This window comes from Pteronotus mesoamericanus, unplaced genomic scaffold (genome assembly GCF_021234165.1).
Source record: "Pteronotus mesoamericanus isolate MK-2021 breed Mesoamerican mustached bat unplaced genomic scaffold, CSHL_Meso_final scaffold_174, whole genome shotgun sequence".
In the NCBI taxonomy this organism is placed as follows: Eukaryota; Metazoa; Chordata; class Mammalia; order Chiroptera; family Mormoopidae; genus Pteronotus; species Pteronotus mesoamericanus.
Genome location: NW_026555309.1, coordinates 45,932,544 through 45,950,929, shown reverse-complemented (window position 1 = coordinate 45,950,929; position 18,386 = coordinate 45,932,544). Strand labels below are relative to the sequence as shown.

Sequence of the window (18,386 nt, the reverse complement as noted above, 5' to 3'; positions counted from 1 at the left end):
CTCTGACCACAGCCACCGCCTGGGGCTTCCTCCATCCTGGCCCTGTCCCCCTTGGTGGCCCTAGTTCAGGACGCTGAGCAGTACTGGGGAGCCACTGGGGGACGAGGGGCAGGGAGGCCACCCCACGTTGTGCCAGAGCCAGGGGCTGCCCTGGTGGGCCAGGGAGGGGCTGCTTGTCCAGGCCTGCTGTTCAAAGGCCGTGCTTCAGGCTCTCCTGCTGGTCCTCAGGGACGCCAGGCGGCCCTCCTCCGGGGAGCAGCCCCAGCAGCGCCCACGGGGGGCCGGGCTGGCCCCAGGCAGGGCACCCAGGGCCGTCAGAAGGGTCCCGGGCGGCCCTCGGTGCTTTGGCTGGCCCGGGGCCCGGGGACGGCGGGAGATCCCAGGGGGCGGGCCAAGAGCAGGGGCTGAAAGGCCCCCACCACCCAGGGGCCGGCCTGCCCTGGCCTCCCCCGCCATCCGAGGACAACGAGGCGCTGCTCCCCAAGACTGACGTGTGCAGGTAAACGGCAGGCAGGGGCAAAGGACGGCTGTGGACATTGTCACTGGGGTCGGACTCGACCCCAGAGAACCCACTTTGATTTGCAGTAAATTCACTGTCCAAGTGACTGGGATGGGGTGCCCTTCCTTTCTGCTGGGGACACTTGTGCCTGAGCCCCTCCTTCATCGCTCCTGCGCCCGTTCCCGGAGCCGACCAGCAGGGGGCGCGAGGGGCACGGGGCCTGGAGGCCAGGAAGGCGTGGAAACTCCGCAACGTGGGCGGCAGGCCTCCTTCTGCAGGGCTCCACAGTGGGAAGGGGAGCCTTCCGCCCCAGCCTACTGAGGGCCCTCCCTCTCTCCCGCCCCTCACAGAGCTCGCTCTCCCCCCCACAGGCCCCACTGCGCCCTGGGCCTGGAGAGGCAGAGCCCCCCGTGCGGGCCCACAGCGCCGGCCGGGCCTCCTGTCCTTTGTGCCCTCAGCAGGAGGTGGGGCACAGCAGGGGGACGGGGCAGGTGGGCGGGCTGACTCGCCCAGGGGCCAGGCCGGAGGGGCTCCGACCTTAGTGGCTGCCCCTCAGTGGGGCCCTGCTCTGTCCCTGCTCACAGGCGGTCACGCTCAGCTCAGAGCGGCGGGGGGCTTGCCGTGGCCAGAGTGGGGGCCGGGCGGGGCCGTGCCCGGGCCCTCGCTGCTCCGGGGGCGGAGGGGCCCGGTTCTGAGCCCTTCCTGGGTCTGGGCGTGAAGCCCTCACCCGCCAGTCCTGCTGCTGCTGCTGCAGGGAGGCCTCTCTGCTCCCCGTGTTCGGTGGAGCCTGCGGAGCCAGCCTGGGCGAGGGGCGCCCGAGCTCGCCCAGCAGGACGGGGCCGAGCAGCACTGCCCCAGGGGGTCGTCCGGGCCCCCTGTGGCCAGTCTCCCGGGGAGTCATCCCGGGCAGGGTGCCTCTGCCTCTAGTGCCTGGCACCTCGGCACCCAGGCACCTGAAGTCCCGCCCGGGCCGGGAGGCCGCGGCTTCACTCCAGGTACAGCAGAGGCAACAGAGGCTCAGGCGGGTGGTCCAGACGCCCAGGAGGGTGTGCCCTGGAGCTGGCACTGAGGGGCCAGTCGGGGCCACGGTCTGGGGTGCACTGCATCAGCGCCCCTTGGTCTGATGCCTCCACCGCCGCCAGGGGAGCGCCCCGGGGAGGTGAGGGGAGCAGGGCCCAAGCGCGGCCTCCCCGTGGCCACGTGCGCGGGGCGGGGCGGGGCGGGGCTGCTCCACACGCCCTCAGGCCCTCATGTGGGCGACTCCGCCCAGAGCCACGCCGTCTGTCAGACCCAGAGGCAGACGCAGGCCGGAGCCCAGGTTACAGAACGGCAGCCTGCAGTCAGACCACAGTGCCCCCGGGCCCCCCAGGCTCACTAAGGCCGCCTGCCACGTCCCACCACAGGCCCCAGCCCGGCGCCAGGCCTCCGCACTGCACCTGCCGGGGGGGGGGGGGGGGGGGGCGCCCCACCCTGTGCCACCGGGACAGAGGGACAGAGAGGGCAGAGTCCAGGGAGGCGGGCCCGGCGGGGGGTCAGGCCAGGCTCGTCCTGGGCCGGTGGCCCCTTGCTGCCCCAGCCCAGCCCCCGCGCGGAAGCCTGAGTGACGTGGAAGCCAGCAGTGGGTGGGAGAGAGAGGGTGTCCAAGCCGGGCTAATCAGAGGATGCCACTCGGTTCCCATGGCAACTGCTGCAGAGCTCAGTCTTTCAGGAGAGACTCAGGTTAGGCCTCAGCTGCCAAAACACCCACTCTTTCAGGGCTGGTTACCTTGGTGACCCAGGTGGCAAGGATGGGGCGGGGGAGGGGGCGGGGGGGCCATGGGCTCAGAGGACAGACACCCACCCCCGCCCCGCACCAGGCCCATCCCCGACCCTGGTCGCAGGCTGAGCCCCGATCCTTATCGTAGGCTGTCTTCTGGCCCTGGACACAGGGGGCCTGGTCCCCGCGCATCCTGAGCCCTGGTCGCAGTTCCAGCCGCCCCGACCTTGGCCTCGCTCCTGCCACTAGCCAACATCCGGGGAGTGGGAGCTGCTATTTCTGCTGGCGATTTTATTTTTAACGTGTGTCCCCACACACGATGCGGGGCGGGGGCGTGCAGCCACCCTCTGCTGGGCACCCGAGGTGCTCCCGGGCTGGTGAGCTTCCCGGGGGCGGCAGCAGAGTGGGCAAGGCCGGGGGTGGGCTGCCCCTCCAGGCCCAGGAAGAGGCGGCCATTCTTCCCCAGCTCAATGCCCCTCTGTCTGGAAGCCTCATTTCCATCCCATTACAGGATGAATGGAACCAATTAATGGCCTCCGGGCAGCCTGGCCACCCAGGAGAGCGGGCGCATGGAGAGGGGGCCCCGGCCCCCTTCCCAGCCCAGCGCCCCAGCCTGGAGGCTGTGACCGCCTCGTCCCTGCACCCCAAATTGGCTGTGATGGGGCACGGTGGGGAGGCACCCCCTGCTGGGCCTCCCTTCCCAGCGTGTTTGGGGGAAGGGTCTCCCGCTTTGGAGGAAGGAAGCTGTGCACTTCCCTTCTCCTCCAGCAGAGGTCTCCCCAGTCCAGCAGGTCTCACAGCACCTGCCCATTCACCCCTGCGGGCCAGGCTCCCAGGAGGAACCCGCCCCATCCTCCACCGGGTTATGGCCACCAAGCCCGGGGCAGCCGGGCTCCTCCTCTGAGCCCCCTGCATGGTGTGCCACGGGGGACCCCAGGGGACGGGACAGCGCCACCCGAGCCCCGACGCGGAGCCTGCTCCCCACACGGACATCTTCCTGGCCCGCAGCCCCCACGCTCGGGGCCCCAGGGGCCTGCAGGCCGCCCAGCCGCAGCGGGCGCCAGGGGACCTCAGGATGGGGCCGGGGAGCCGCGCCACCGCCGCCGGGGCCGCCTGCCGCCGAGGAGGACGAGGGAGAGCTCCCGCAAGCACCTGCGTTGGCGGCACCCGCCCGACGGCCTCACACGGACCCCGCTGGCCGCACCGCCCGGCCCCCGCTTCCCAGAAGAGAAACCGAGGCCGGCCGAGCCGGCCACCGTGGCCGCGTCCGCAGGGCTGGTCGCTTTCCCTCCCTCGTCAGGCGGCTGCCCGTCCTCAGAACGGGAGCCGTGTGAGCTCTGCCCTCGGGCCCCGGTCACCTGGGCCAGTCCCTCCCCTTCCTGGGCCTCGGCTGCACGGCCGGCGTCCCGTCCCCTTCCTGGGATGTGGGCCCCAAACAAGGCCAAGGGCAGCGGGCGGCCCAGGGCCCCTGACCTCACGTGGGAACTTCCTGGGGTGAGGGCACACGTGTGTGCGTCCCGGTCATGCCCCTCCCCCCGCCATCTGGAGCGGGCTTTGTCTCCAGTGGAGATGGAACCTTGTTTTCCAGTCCTCTAAATCGGTCCTTGTGAAGGAGCCGCGTCCCTGGCACGGAGGCCCTCAGGCCTTCCCACGCCCCCGCACGCTCTCCCCTTGCTGCCCCCCGGCTCAGAGGCGCAGCCCTGCCGCCCTGAGCCCCGGCTCTGGGCCCAGCCCCTTCCCCCGCCCTTGCAGACTCCAAGGAGAAGGCTCTGGACCTTCTTCCCGAGGGAAGCTGGGGGGGCTCTCAGGGATGGGACACGTCCAAAGCCCGGCGGGGCGCGTGTCCCGGCAGGGGCCCCCCTAAGCGGCGACAGGCCTGAAGGCAGGAGTGGGGGCTCGGCCCCTCCCTTGGGCAGCGAGGTCCTGGGCCGCTCTCGGCCCCTCAGCCCAGGGCCAGAGTCTCAGCCCTGACCACTGTCGAGATGCCACTCGGCCCCTCCCCCACACGCAGGTGCACGGAGGGGGAGCACGTGGACACTCAGGGACGGCGGCGCAGGCAGGGACACAGAGCCACGTCCCCAGCCCCAGGACGCTGCTTTTTCATTATCTCACATGTCGCTTCTGCAATAAAATTCTTTAATTAAAACATGAATATTTAAAACGACCCTTGAGAGAAATGGCCCCATCTCGCCAGAGGCAGGAGAAGGCAGAGACCACGGTGGGGGGGGCGGAGGGACCAGACGCTCAGCGGGACCCTGGTGGGGGCGCGCCTGACGGGGCAGGCGAGGAGGGAACAGTTGCTGTGGCCTGAGGAGCACTGGCCGAGCCAGACGCGTGACGTGGCCATGTGGCGGCGTTTGGGCAGGTGGGCAGGGGGCAGGGCTGAAAATGGGCCACGGGCTGGCCTGGGCTGCCTGCTCGCTCCCTGCTTGGCCGCCCAAGGCCTTCTGGGAGAGGAGGTGAGGACACGCCAGTCCCGGCCTCGCCTGGGCACGGGGCTCCGCTGTGTGTCTCCCCAGCGGCTGTCGGACCTCTCTGGTCCATGTGCACCCCATCCCCCCAACACACAGGAGCACCCTCGCCTGCACGTGCGCACACCAGACCCTCCTAGCAGAGGTCAGCGCAGGAGAAGCCCTCAGTGCCCGGGTCCAGCAAGCGGCCAGGCGCGGGCGCTGCCGTCAGCGGCCCTCCCCAGCGGGCGGCCTGCGGCTGCCTCTGCACCTCCCTGATGGCACGTGCCCTCGCCAGGGCCTGCCCTGCACACGGGGCAGCGTCAGCAAGTGGGCCAACACCCTGCCCCGCGGGGCTCGCACACCAGCAGGGACCGAGAGTGAGGAAGGGGCCACACACACACACACACACACACACACACGGGACATCCTTGGATGGAGCAGGGGCAGCGAGCGGTGGAGATGGGCCACCGCCGCCGTTTGAAACAACTGAGCAAGGCCCTGGGGGAGGGGGCCCTCTGGGCGTCGGGGGAGGGAACGGCCTGGCCAAGGCCCCGTGGTGGGGGGTGGGGGGCGCGCGGTGGGGAGCAGTCTCCGGGCTGCCGGAAGGAGGAAACCAGTGAATACGTGGGCGCTCCAGGCACCGAGCACACACTCAAAACTGGCTGCTGCCACGGCCGCTCCCGTCACGCCAGTCCCCGCTCCCGGAGCATTCTGGGTGCAGGGCCCGGGCCCTGGGGTCTGAGGCGTCCCGGGCCTGGGCGACATGGCCCGCCCCCTCCCGCCCGGGGCCGACCAGCCCCTTCGTGGCCTCTATACTGTGCCTGTCGGCGTCGCTGCCAATGGCCCGGCATAGAGCCCAGCCTCAAAGCGCACACATAGGAACAGGCATGCACACCATGCACACGTAGGCACGTGCTCACACGTGAAACCCATGTGCTGCACATGTGCGCGCAGGTGTGCACACATGTACACATGGTCTGTGGATACACACACACAATGGCACACGGGCCCATGCCAGGCACGTGGATGCGCAGACCCGCCCCCAGCGCCGCGAGCTGTCCCCCCAGAGCCGCCCCATTGGCCCCACCCCCCGGCCTCCGGGGCGCCTCCTGCTCTGTCTCTGCCCAGCCCCCCAGTCCCCTGCTGCTCATAAACGCAGGTATCAATGGCCCGTCACCGATGTTCAGAAACACTTGCACCCCGTTCTTATGCCTCACGGCCGTCCCAGGGAAAAAGGCATTTTGACTCTTTCCGTTTCAAGACGAGGGGCCGGAGGGGCCGGAGGGGCCGATGGGGCGGGTAGGGGCTGATGGGGCGGCCGGGCTGGGCCCGGAGCCTGACCTGGCCCTGTCCTGGAGCTCCGCCCCTGAGGGCCTGCTCCCGGACTTCCCTGCCGGGATGGAGCCCCGCCCTGGCCTCCGGGTCTTCCTCCGCCCTCGGGCGATGTCTGGCCGGGAGCGGCCTGGCCACCGCCTTCTCCCTCGCCACCCTTTGCCATCGGCTCCGCGCACCGCCACCCGCCCAGTGCCCGGCCCCCCCTGCGCTGGGCTCCCCCCGCTCCCCACTCTGCTCTCAGGGTGGCACATCGACCCTGGCCAGGGCAGGGCGGGGGGCCTGCTCCCCTCAGCGGGCGCTCACTGAGAGGCGCCCTGGCTGCCTCCAGCACACGCGCTCCTGCTCCTGCCGCGGGTCGTCACGCTCGCCTCGGGCCAGCCCCAGCTCTCGCCCTTCTCCCCTGGGCACCTCCCCCACGCAGCCCCGCCCCACCACGCTCACAGGGACCCGGTCCCTTCTGTTGGCCAGCGCCCTGTGGGTGGGGCCCCGGGGACGCCACCTCCGATGGGACAGCAGTGTCCTGCAAAGCGGCCAGCACCTTGCGGACGAAGACACTGAGGCGTGGGGGCGGGTGGCTGCTGCGGGGGGCTGAGCAGGGCGGCCGCTCCGTCCGCCCACCGAACCAGCCGCCCCCACGTCCCTACGTCCCTGCTCCGCGGCACCTGCCCCGGCTGGGCTCACCGTCGCCTCCCCCGTGCCTGGCCCCGAGCTCGGCCCCCTCCGCCTCCTACCCTGCCGCTAGCGAGGGGCGCGAGGCAGCGGATCTTGGTGGGGCCTTTGCTGCTGGTGTCCCGCCCTGCTCGCCTCCCCGAGGGGGCTCTCCAGCTCACGGAGTTGACCGGTCTGGGATCCAGGGCCCGGGGGCCACGAGCAGAGCTGGGTTCCAGGATAACTGGGTTCCTGCGTGCCCCACGTGCTTACTTTATGCCTTTAAAGACGTACAATTATTCTGAAGGGCAGTCCGTCGGCCTCACTGACTCCGGAGGAACTAAAGAGCCCTGGACAACGTCGCCCGCCCAGCATGGAACGCCCCGCCCGGCCTGGCCCCTGGCTGCCCAGCACCTCAGACTCCACAGCCTGAGACTAGCTGTCCCTGGCTGCCCTCCCCACCCCACCTGCCACCCCATCCTCCCAGACGCTCCTAGGCGAGGGGGGTCCACCTCGGACACCCCCGCCGGTCCAGCCCCACCCACTGTCCCACCCGCCCTCAGGCTCTCGTCCCCCTTTGCCCCGCCCGCAGCCCGCAGTGCCATCCCCAGCGCCCCCAGAGCTCCTCTCCCAGAACCTCAAACTTGTCCAAGAGACCCCTGACCTCCAGCACCAGCGACCGTCCCCCCTGTGCCGCACCCAACACGTGCTGCACCTCAGAGGCTGCGACAGCGCCTTCCTCACCGAACCCCCAAGGCAGCTCCGCGCGGGCAGGGCGGGCTGTGGGCGGCACCGCCAGGTCGTTCCTGCCTTGGACGCGGGCCGGCGCTCCGTGACCGGCTGTCGCGTGAAGGGTTTTTATGGCCACACCACACGCGCCCCCGCATCCCATCTCCAGACCACAGCTCCAATCAGGCCACACTCTGCTCGCGTCCGCTCCGCGCAGCCCGCATCCCGGGAGGCCCTCAGGCCCGGGCCGCCAGCCGCAGTAGCCCGCTGGCCCTTCCGACCAGCTGGCTGCCTTTGGAAAAGGAAGGGCTCTCCCTGCTGGAAACTTGCAACTCCCTTGCCCAGGGGAAATCGGGGCCCTCATCCCTTCTGCCTTCACGCATCCACCGAGCTCACCGGCACCCACCACGCGCCAGGCACTGGCCCTGGGGCTGTGACTAGTGCCCAGCCACCTGCCCGTGTCCAGCGCCAGCTTCCCTGGCCATGTGCTCAGGGGCCGGCAGCCAGGACAGCCAGGCAGGAAAGACCCTCTCCCGTCCGCCCCCGGCCTCTCCCGGCCGGTCGCTCACCTGGCGCGCCGTCCCTGCCCCGGTCCTGGGTCAGGCTGGTGAGGCAGTTCTCAGGGCCCCCTGCCACGCCGTCCCGCAGGCAGACGTCACCGCGGGGGGCCAGCGGGCCGGAGGCGGGGCCGCCGGGGTCCCCGTCCAGGCAGGCACAGGGCGTCTGCATGATGCCACACGGGTGCGAGCTGCGGCTGCCGGCCAGACATGCGTCCAGCCAGCGGCACAGCATCTGGCAGGCGGCCCGGCTGGGGTTGCGGTTGCCGACGACCAGGTACTCCACGGAGAAGTCGTCGCCCGGGGGCCCGGGGTGGCCGTCCAGCGGCGGCTGCTGGCGCTGCATCTGTAGGAACTGCTTGCCGGCCTGCAGGAAGGCCAGGGGCGCGGAGGCGTCGCAGAGCCGCAGCACCTCGTCGAAGCTCTCCACGCCCAGGTAGGTGCGCGTGGACTCCAGGAAGGAGTCGAACTGGTAGGTGCGGACGCGGCCCGGGCCACCGCACGGTGTGGGCGCCTTGGCCACCTTCAGGTAGAGCGTGTAGCGCCGCGGGTCCGGGTTGCGCAGGGTCCAGGAGCAGCGAGAGGCGTTGGCCGGGAACACGGCGGCCGCCGAGAAGTACCCGAAGAACTTGCCCTGCACCAGGGTGGCGCACGGCTCCGCCCCCGGCCCGGCGCCCGGCGCCGTGGCAGCGGAGGCCCCGCACGCCAGCAGCAGCAGCAGCAGCAGCAGCAGCAACGGGCCAAGGACCCAGCGGGGACCCGGGGCGGCGGCCTGGCCCCTCATCCTAGCTCGCGGGGCCGCCGGGGTTCCGCGGGCTGGGCAGGCAGGCGCGGGCCAGGCCTGGACATGCCAGGGTCTGGCAGCGAGCAGACCGGGCCGAGGGCCAGGGGCCGGGGCAGCGGCTCCCAGGGGAGGCGGGAGGGGAGGCCTTCAGACGACAGAGAGGGCCGCGGCGGCTCCTAACGCCCAGGGCCCCGAGGCCGGCCCACGGGCAGCAGCAGCTGGAAGAGAAAGAGCAGGGGGCGAGGGGGTGAGCCCAGGGGAGACAGGGCCTGAGGGCACGGCCGGGCCAGCGCCCACCTGAGCTTTGCACAGCTGACGCAGGCCTGGCGCTGCTCCCAGGCACCTGCCCTGTTCACCTGTCCCTCCACGCCCACCCCCGCCGTGCGTCCACCTGCAAGGGCAGGGGCCCGGCCACGGGACAGGAGACCGCCTCCTCCACCCAGGCCCGTGCAAGGCCTGGCGGGCAGCGTCTGGCCAGGCCTGAGAGCCACAGGGGCCCTGGCTGTGCCTGTCTGGCCAGCGGCCCGCGGTGGCTCCCGAGGGCGCAGGGCCGGCTGCCCGGCCGTGCTTCCCGTCGTGGCCACAGCAGCCACCTGTCCCCCAGGCCTCTGTGGCTGCCTGGGGACTCCTAGTGGGCACTGGCTGTCCCTCTTGGCAGCCCCTCACCTCTGTCCCCCTCCTCTGACCTCCCCCGCCCTCGCCCTGCAGGCCTGGCAGAAAGGGACGTAGGGCACACGAGCGGAGGAGACAGGTCTTCCCAGCTGCCCCAGACTCTCACCGGGGGGTGAGGGTGCAGGGTCCCCTCCCGCCGCACCCCCCGCCCAACAGCAGGAGGCTGGGAAGGGTCAGACCCCAGCCCCCAAGCTGTAACTGACACCCACCCGCATCTGCCGGTGTCCCCAGCCCACTTGTGACTGCAGCCTCTCAGGCCCCCTCCCCTGCTCCTCTGTCCTCTGTGCTAGGGACCCACTGGCCCCGGGGCCCTGCGGTTCCAGGTGGGGAGGGCTGAGGGCGTGGAGTCCCGGGAGCCCCCTGCGTCCAGCCGCCCTGCGCGGACCCCTTGCCTCACCCCCCTTTTGAGGCTCACACTGTTAACCCCCCATTTCACGACGGGGACACCGAGGCTCAGCCGGGCGCCTCACCAAGGTCACAGTGTAGGGGCAGGAGAACCCACCCGTGAACCCCGGGCTGACCCCAGCCTTGTGCCCCGGCGCCACCCCTGCTCCCGCCAGTCGCCCCGGGGGCAGGAAGGCTGCCCCGGGCAAGGGCTCGCCCAGGGCTCGGAGGCCAGGGCTGTCGTCCCGACCTGCCTCCTCGCGGACCCTAGCAAGGTCCTTCTGCCCCCCAGTCTCCGTGGCCCCCAGCCCCCAAAACCCCCAGATGGATCGCTGGGCCTACGCAGCAGGTGGGCGAGGGGGGAGCGTGGCCGCCACCCCCCAGCGCCCGCCTGGCCTCCTGGTGCCGGCGCCTCCGCTCTGCCAAGCGTGCCCACGCCGGCAGCCTGCCCACGGGGGCTCGCCGCTTCCTGCTGCCCAGGCCCAGCTGGCCGGCGACACAAGGTCAGTCGCTGCTCTGCAGTCCGCTGCTGGCGTCCTTCCCGTGTGGGCCTTAGAGACGGGGCAGGGAGCTGGCACAGCCTTGGACTCCAGATGCCCCCTCATAGCTGCGTGGCCTCGGGCAAGTCCCGAGCCTCCCGGCCTCAGTTGCCCCATCTGTCTAATGGGGTGATGCCTCGCTCTCCGCACGGCGTGAGCCGTGGCCCTGGGGTGAACCCCAGCAGGGAGCGGGCGGGGTGGAGCTCGGGTCACTGGGGATGGCGTGGCCAGACCCGGCCCTCTGGCAGCTCTTTGGTGGCAAAGGCTCACGTCCCCAGGGAAGGGAGCTTGCACACTCCTCCTGGTGCATCAGGGCAAAGCTGGGAAGACCCAGCCCTTGGCTCCTACCTCTGAGATGCCCCCTGTCCCTTCCGTCTGTAGGGGACAACCTGGGACATTGTCAGAGCAATGCCCTAACCGCCCACCACGGTACGGGGACGGCAAGGCCTCGGCCAGGGTCCATCAGCCCAATCCAGCCCCGGGAGGCCTCTTGGCAGCGGCGGCAGCGCGTTCCGGGGCCTCACCCGAGCCAGCCCCGGCTGCAGGGCCCTCCCTGGCCAGGCTGGGACCTAACGCTCCACCAGCTGGGGCCTCGGCTCCGGGACGGACTCTCCTGAATGCCCCTGAGGGCCCATGACAGAGCCCAGCGTCCGTCGGACACGAGCAGAGCCCTGCGGGAACTCTGGCCACAGCGGGGCGGCCTCCCGGTCACAGGCTTGCTCCGCTCCCCGGGTCCCTGTTGGAGCCTACGGCCCACCCAGGGTCCTGCGCCGCGGGCACCGGGGGGGGGGCAGCGAGGGCCAGAAGCAGGACAGCACCCCAATCAGAACTGCCCTTGACAGGCCGCCCTGGCAGCCGGGGGCAGGGAGGAGGGCCGCTGCGGGGGCAGGGGAGGGAGGCCAGTGGGGAAGGAGGTGGGGGAGGGTGCTCAGGAGGCAGGAGAGAGGCCCAGGTGGCCGGCTGGGCTTGGGGCAGACGTGAAGAGGACGTCGCTGGCCTGGACACCGAGGAGGAGGGAGGGGCCCGCGGGAGGACCTCAGGGGCAGGGCAGGGCAGCAGCCGGAGCCCCTCTTGGCAGCCGCGCCCCCGGAGCCCAGGCTCTGGAATGAGCCTTCTACAGACCCCTGGGGACCAGAGGGCAGCCTGCCCCATCGCGGGGTTCCCACGCAGGGTTCCTGGGAGCCCAGGGGCCCCCCGGGCCCCCCGGGAGCCAGGGCAGGAAGGGGAGCAGCAGCGCCCGGCCGCTTGCCCGCACACCGGCTCCCCCAGGACATCACTGGCTGGAAGGGCCTCCGGCCGGCACCGCCGCTGCCAGGGCCGGCCCAGCTGCGAGTCTGGCATCGCGGGCCTGGCCCGGCCTCCCCCGTGTCTGCGTGCGCACGTGTGCGCGCGCGCGTGGGGTGCTTGTCCGAGGACTCTCGGCAGGAGCGCCGAGCTCCGTAGGGGCTGAGCTGGGCTGTGGGGGACGGAGGACCGGGGCTGGCTGGGGGGCCCTGTCCAAAGGGGGCTGTTCATGGGGGCCCAGGGGCCGGCCAGGCTGGGGACCCCAGGAGCCCAAGCAGGGCCCGTGGGACCAGGTCCAGCCGAGCGCAGGTTGGCTCACACGCCACCCCCCCACCCCCAGGCCAGTCCCAGCTCCCAGCATCCACGGCGTCGGGGTTCTCCGAGCTGCTGGCAAAGGCAGCACCTGGGAGGGGCTGGTGGGCGCTGACCGCAGTGCTGGGTTCCGTGTGGCCACTGGTCATCCCTCTCTGGAAGTTCCCCCAAGGGGCCTGTCTGGTGACTGGCTCCCCACGTCCCGGCCTCGGGTCTCACAGCCTCCGTCAGCCACTGTCCTCCTGGGCTCCCAAGGCAGCCACCACTGAGCCCTCGAGCTCCCTGGGGACCCCGCCCCTCCTGTCACCTTCTCAGGGCCAAACTGCCCTCCCTGCCCGGACGCTCTTGCTGGCGCCCAGCCCCCATCCCTGCCGCAGGCCGGCTCGTGAAGGGCGGGGAGCCCTGAGCAGGGGCAGGTGGAGGCCACCAGAGACAGACAGGGGAGGACAGCCGGAGCCCCGGTGCCTCGGTTTCCCCGTCGACAAGGGCAGGAGCTGGCGCTGCTCCTGTGCTGCGGCCTCCCCTCATCCATCCCGCCGACCCCCCTCCCCAGGCCCGGCCTCCGCGTCCCTCCCCACCCACCCCGGGCCGCCAATGGCGTCCCCAGACACCAGCCACAAAAGGCACTCTGTTGTCCTGCTGGGCCCTCTGAACAGTGCCCGCCTGTGTGTCCCGGGAAGAGACTGCGCTGGGGGAAGGGCAGGGTGGGCGCCGAGTCCCTGAGGACAGCTTCGCGGGCTGGGAGAGGGTGCAGGACGGACCGCCCGGGGGTGCCCCTGCACCCCGGCCCGCGGCAGCCTGTCCCCCACGCGCCGGCTCGAGGTGCCCGGAGGCCGCACGGGTGCCTCCCTGGCCGTGGCAGGCCAGGCAGCTCGGTCACCTGGGAGGCAGAGGCAGGCTCAGGGCGCGCCGTCGGAGGGGCCTCAGGGGCTTGGGGCCACCGGGGGGGGGGCCAGCAGAGCCCGGCAGGCCTCCCCCCGTGAACTCGGAGCCAGGAGGGCCCGGGGAGAGGCTGGGGGGCGTCCCAGGCTGGTCCTGCAGTAGGGACGTGGGCAGACCAGGGCGGCGTCGCCCTGAGCTGGGGGCGGGGGGTGCCCGGGCGGGGCTGCCCTCAGGGCCCGGCCTCTGAGGGGCTCACTCTGCCGGCCACACCCGCCAGCCGAGTCCAGGGGGAGGCCCCTCCGCCCGCCCGCCCGCCGGGGGGACCTCGGGAGGAGACCCCTGGAAGGCCTGCCGCTGGGGGCCGGGTGCTGGTGGCACTGGGGCCGCCCCGTTCAGACCCTCGCCCGCTCCCCACCCCCGAGGGCGGGGGGATGTCACCTGCAGGCCACAAGGAGGGGGGCAGTCCCCGGGTGACCGTGGAGCGAGAGGCAATCAGCCCGCGCCCCACCCGGCCCTGGGGCCAACGGTCCGCTCTCTGACAAGCCCATCACAGCTCTTCTGGCCCAGGACCCTGCCCCCCCAGACCGGCTGCAGGTACAGGGGGCACTCCACGCACGCGAGGTGCTGAGCCCTCGGTCACAGCGCACCCCCTCCTGGGCCCCCCGGCCCCTGCCCAGCGCCCCTCCTTCAGGATTGGGGCGCGGTGGCCGCCTGAGAGAAGCTGCCGCCGAGCCTGCGGAGCCGCCTGAGGGCAAGCGTGCCCCCCGATCCACTGCACCCCCAGGCACGCACATGCACGTGTGCACAGGCGTACACGCACACTTAAGAAGCGTGCACAGACGTGTGCCCGCCTGGAAAGACCCCCCCAAAGTGAGGACAGTGACAGTCTGTCCCATGGGTGGGGCCTCCCCGTGGGCAGAGGCGGGGGGCTCTCATGAGGAGGGGAGGCCCCTGGAATTCTGGGCGTGACACGTGCCATTGTCCTCTCCTCTCACTGTCCCCTGTTCAGGGCCTGGCGCGAGCTCTGTGCCGAGACAGAGGCTCTGCTGCCAGGCCTGTCCGGCTGTTGCCCACAAGCAACGCGCCCTCCACGCTCCGCGCCATGCCAGCGTCTGAGGTCCCCAGCAGGAGGGGCTCGCCCAAGGTCACCCGCTCAAGGTCAGAGCATCAGGCTCGGACGAGGCCACTCGGGGGGCGGCTGGCTGGACAGCCAGGGCCTGGGGCTGCGCGGGGGTCCTGGCGCACAGGGAGACCAGACAGGCGCGGACACAGCCTGGATGTGTGTCCTGGCCTCCGACGCCCCCCTCCTGCCCCCACACGGCTGCGCCAGGACTGACCGGTCCCAGAGGGAGGCAGGCCCGGCAGGCGCTCAGAGGAGCCGAGCTCCCCGGCTGGGGGCTGCACCTGGGTCTCCCCCGACGGTCACGGGGTGCTCACTCCCCTCTGTCTGGGACGGCGGAGGCAAGGGGGGTCAACAGGGTGTGGGGCTGGGCCCCGGGCCACAACCTCCACGCCCCTCAGTGCTGCGCCGGAATAGGCCGCGTGAGCGACCTGTGACCCAGAGGCGGCGGTGGGGCCCTCCGCTGGGACAGGCCGGCAGGGAGGACGGTGTGCCCTGCACCCACGAGCGGCTGTGCCCCAGGGCGTGTGCCGGTGCGCGTGCCAGCCCCTTGTGGCGGGTGCGGAGGGAGGCGGGGCCTCGGGGCGGGGCCGGGCGCCGAAGTCCGGGGCGGCCAGTAGCCGGGGGTGGGGGGGGGGCTCTCCCTCACTCAGGCTGTCCCCTTGTACTCAGGCTCCATGCGTTCCTCAGAGGACAGGAGGTCCTCCAGCCACGCCAGGCCCTCGACAAGACCTGTCCCCACAGCCCCAGCCCCTGCCACCCAGAACTTCACGGCTCGGGGACACTTGGAGTGGGGACTGCTGGTCAAAGTCACCTTGTCAGGCAGGAGGGCGGTTCCTGTCTGCCTCCCTTGGGCTTGGGTCCTGGGCAGCATTGCGGGGAGCGGGGGCTTTGTGCACCTTCCACTCCCACTCGGGTTTGGAGCAGAGACAGGCAGGGACCCTCAGACCACATTCGGCCACGTCAGTGACTCTACACTGGCCACCCGGTCCCCGGGGACCTGCCCGGGCTGGAGCCCGGAATGCCAGTCACCCAGCAGGGCCCAGGGGGCCACGGGGACCCTGCCCGCACCCCTCTGAGCAGGCCCTCAAGGTCGTCCCCAAGTCCCCGGGCAGGAAGACAGGGGTGGGACCAGCACAAAGGTGAAGATGACACAGGTGCCAAAGGGGCGGGGGAGGCCCCCCGGGGCCGTGGGGGCAGGACGGGACGAGAAGGGGGCACCGGTGGGGTGGGGGGGGTGCCAGGTGCCCACGGGCGCACAGAGCAGTTCCGTCTGTTGAAACCACTCACAGTACAGACACAGAAGATCGTGCTCGTGGCGGCACACAACATTCTGGAACGACAATGGGACTATTAACAGGGTTCCTCAGGATGCGAAGACAGAAGGGACTCGCTTTGCACTCTAGCCCTTTGGTGCTCTTCCCACCCTTTGTCACCTGTCACTAGAAAGGAGCTAGTGCGAAAAAGGAGGCGCGGACACAGAGCAGGACACGAGGAGCGCCTCCTGGCGGCTCTGTTACCCCCGCCCCGCCCCTGCCACGCCCCGAGACAGGAGGCTGCGTCCCCAGCACAAGGCTTAGGAGACTGAGGGGCAGGAAAGCTGCCACGTCCTAGGGTTCCCTGGGGAAGCGGGTCCCTGCCCCCCAGGGGGGTCCCACAGGCTCCCCTGAAGCTCTGGCCCCTCAGGCCTCACTCCCCAGAGCACGCGGGGGCGGGGGCGGGAGGAGGGCCCACCCGTGCCCTGCGGCCTTGGCGCTGGCTCCCAGCCTGCGGATGTCCGCAGAGCCCAGCTCCCAGGCGGGGGTGGGGGCCAGTGCTGCGCCCTCCTCTCCTGCGCTGTGTGTCCGCTGGCAGGCCGCACGGACCTGTGGGGGCCCGGACGGTGGCCGCCCTGTGGGGGTGACCGAGACCAGCACGGGTGGGCGGGGCAGCCCTCGTGCATCCTGCCCCCCTGCCCCTGCTGCCCGGAGCGCCGGGGCTTTGGCGTGTCCATCAGGCGGCACGGCCACCCCTGCTTAAGACGCCCCCGGGGCCCCGGCCCCCCAGGGCACAGCCAGAGCCTACAAGGCACTGGACTCTGGCGCTGCTGTGTCCTGTGCTGCCGGTCACCTCCCCTCAGACGCCCACCTGGCCCTCACGCCTCCATGCTTGCCTGCCACAGGGCCTTTGCATGGCTGCCGCCTCCCTGGAGAACCCCGGCCCTTCGCCACCCCTCGTCCTCCCCGCTGTGGAAGCGCTGGGGGCCCCCAGTCTCCGAGTTGGCCAGGGCCTCGTCCCCCGTCCCCCCCCCGTCTGCTAACTGGCTTTGGAGGGGAGACCGCGCCCTCAGTTTCCCACCGTGCACCTCCAGTACAAGTATGTACCCACGGGCACCCACATGTCTGGTGTGTACGTGCCTGCGGTCTGTGCACACGGGTCCGGGGCCCTCCATGTTTACCCAGAAAACACAGCTCCGCCCCGTGGCGCAGCTTGAGTGGGGAGGCTCCAGAGGACAGTGGAGAGAGCAGGTTTGCTGGCACAGCGGGGGTTAACAGAACCCTCCAGGCTGGGGTTTGGAGCTTCCTCCCAGGGCTTCCAGACACAGCGCCTATCCACCAGGGAAACGGGGCGGGGAGGGGGGCGCACAGAGGACCTGCCCCGCGCCGCGCACGCATGTGGCAGTTTCACGCCAGCACACATGCCGGCGGGACAAGCACGTGCATGAGTGGCACCAGTGCACACATGAACCCATGTACACAAACGCGCTCACTCGCGCCTGTGCACAGGGCAGGGGGACAGGCGAGTTTGGGTAGAGACGAGCGCCTGGGGCTCGGCCTGAGTCGCGAGCGAACGACCCTGGCGGGCGAGCGGGGAGGCAGACGAGCCGCCTAGGGGCTGCCAGGATGGGGCTGGCGCCACGGGCCGCGGAGGCGGCGGAAGGGGCGGGCAGGGCGGCGGGTGGGGACGCGCGCCCTCTCCCGGCCGTTCTCGGCAGCGCGCTGCCCTCTGTCTTCCGCCACCGCAGCCCGGGGCCGGGAGCCCGGGCCCGAGCCGGAGGCGTCCCCAGGGGGCGGGTCCGGGGCCCTAGGACCGGCTCCGGGAGGCGGGGCAGGGCCAGCTGGCCGGCTAGGGGACGAGAGCTCCACGAGAAGGTGCCGCGCCCCGGCCACTCGCCCGGCCCTGGTGGGGCCGCCTCCTGCCGGACCCCGCGGGCGTGTCCGCAGGCGCCGTTCTGCTTTGGGACCCGGCCTGCCAGGACGCCGCAGACCCAGCACACTGCGGGCCCGGTACGGTGGATCCCAGGACGGGGCCTGGGCCGGAGGGGCTCCGAGAGCCTCACCCACGCCCCCATTTCACAGACGCGACCGCCGAGGCCCGCGAGGCGCCGGAGGCTGCGGACCGGGGAAGAGGCTGGGAGGGCTCGGCAACTTGGTTGCGCCCCCCTCCCCGGCCCAGGGTCCAGGGGAGTGCGGCACGTCGCCCAAGGCGACGAATCGCCTTTTCCGCCCCCGCACGGGAGCGCGAAGGGGACAAGCACCCTTCTCCAGGATCGGAGGCGGCAAACTCCCCTCTCGAGCCCCCAGCGCCGCTCCCGCCCGCGCCGCCTTGGCGCATTCCCGCCGGCTTCGGGGCTCGGCCTCAGCAGCCCGGGTTCCAGGGCTTCCAGGTCGGCACCCGTACCCCAAATCCAGGCGCAACAAGTCAGAAAGCGGCGTGGAGGAGCAGCGGGCGAGCGGGGAGGGAGGACGCCGGAACCCGCGCAGAGCGCTCCGGAATCCCCGAACGCGCGCAACGTCCGCCTCCGGGGACCCGGCGCGGGCGCGGGCGGCAGGCGCTGGAGGTTTACTCCGCGGACAGCCACATCCGCGCCTAGGGCTGCGACTCCAGCCGGCAGGGACGCGCCCAGGAGCCCCCGCCCCCTCTTTCGCCTGCTTGACCTTGCTCGGGTACTCAAAGCCGGACCTGGCGGCACCCGGGCGTCCGGGCGCTGAGTTTCGCTGCCGCCTGCGGTCGAGAGGGAGAGGCTCCCTCCCTCCACCTCCCTCGCTGCCTCCTCGGCTGCGGGGATCACAGAAGAACGCGAAGGCTTCAGGGTTGTAGAAGACATAGCTGTGGCCAGTTCCCCAGAACCTACACACCTCAGAGACGGTCAAAGGGACCCCGGCCTCGCATCCGCCCCCCTCGCCTCCCGCCCGCGCGGCGGCTGCACGTCCCCTTCAGAGTCTCTTGCATCCAGGGGACGAGTGTCCGTGTCTGTGGGGGAGGAGGCCAAGGGTCTCCTTGGGTCCCCAGGGTGAGGTGAGAGCGCCCTCCCCAACACGTATGCCTAGGGGCTCCTCGGGTGTAGGGTCGTGCGCCCCCTGCCCACCTCCACGCCTTCACGCCTTTCAACTGGTCCGGAGTTGCCGCTAAGGAATCCTCGCCCCAGACCCGGGGGAACGGGACGTGATGG

At 71.5% G+C, this 18,386-nt stretch overlaps 1 protein-coding gene across 1 annotated transcript in view; it reads right to left on the bottom strand.

Moving 5' to 3' along the window:
- The window catches only part of ADGRB1 (adhesion G protein-coupled receptor B1), a 53,669-nt gene extending 44,908 nt beyond the window's left edge, over nucleotides 1–8,761 (bottom strand). Inside the window, exon 1 of the mRNA XM_054590110.1 lies at nucleotides 7,990–8,761. Within this exon, the coding sequence (XP_054446085.1) occupies nucleotides 7,990–8,761 (772 nt within the window). The remainder of the gene's footprint in view (nucleotides 1–7,989) is intronic.
- Between the last annotated feature and the right edge of the window lie 9,625 nt (nucleotides 8,762–18,386).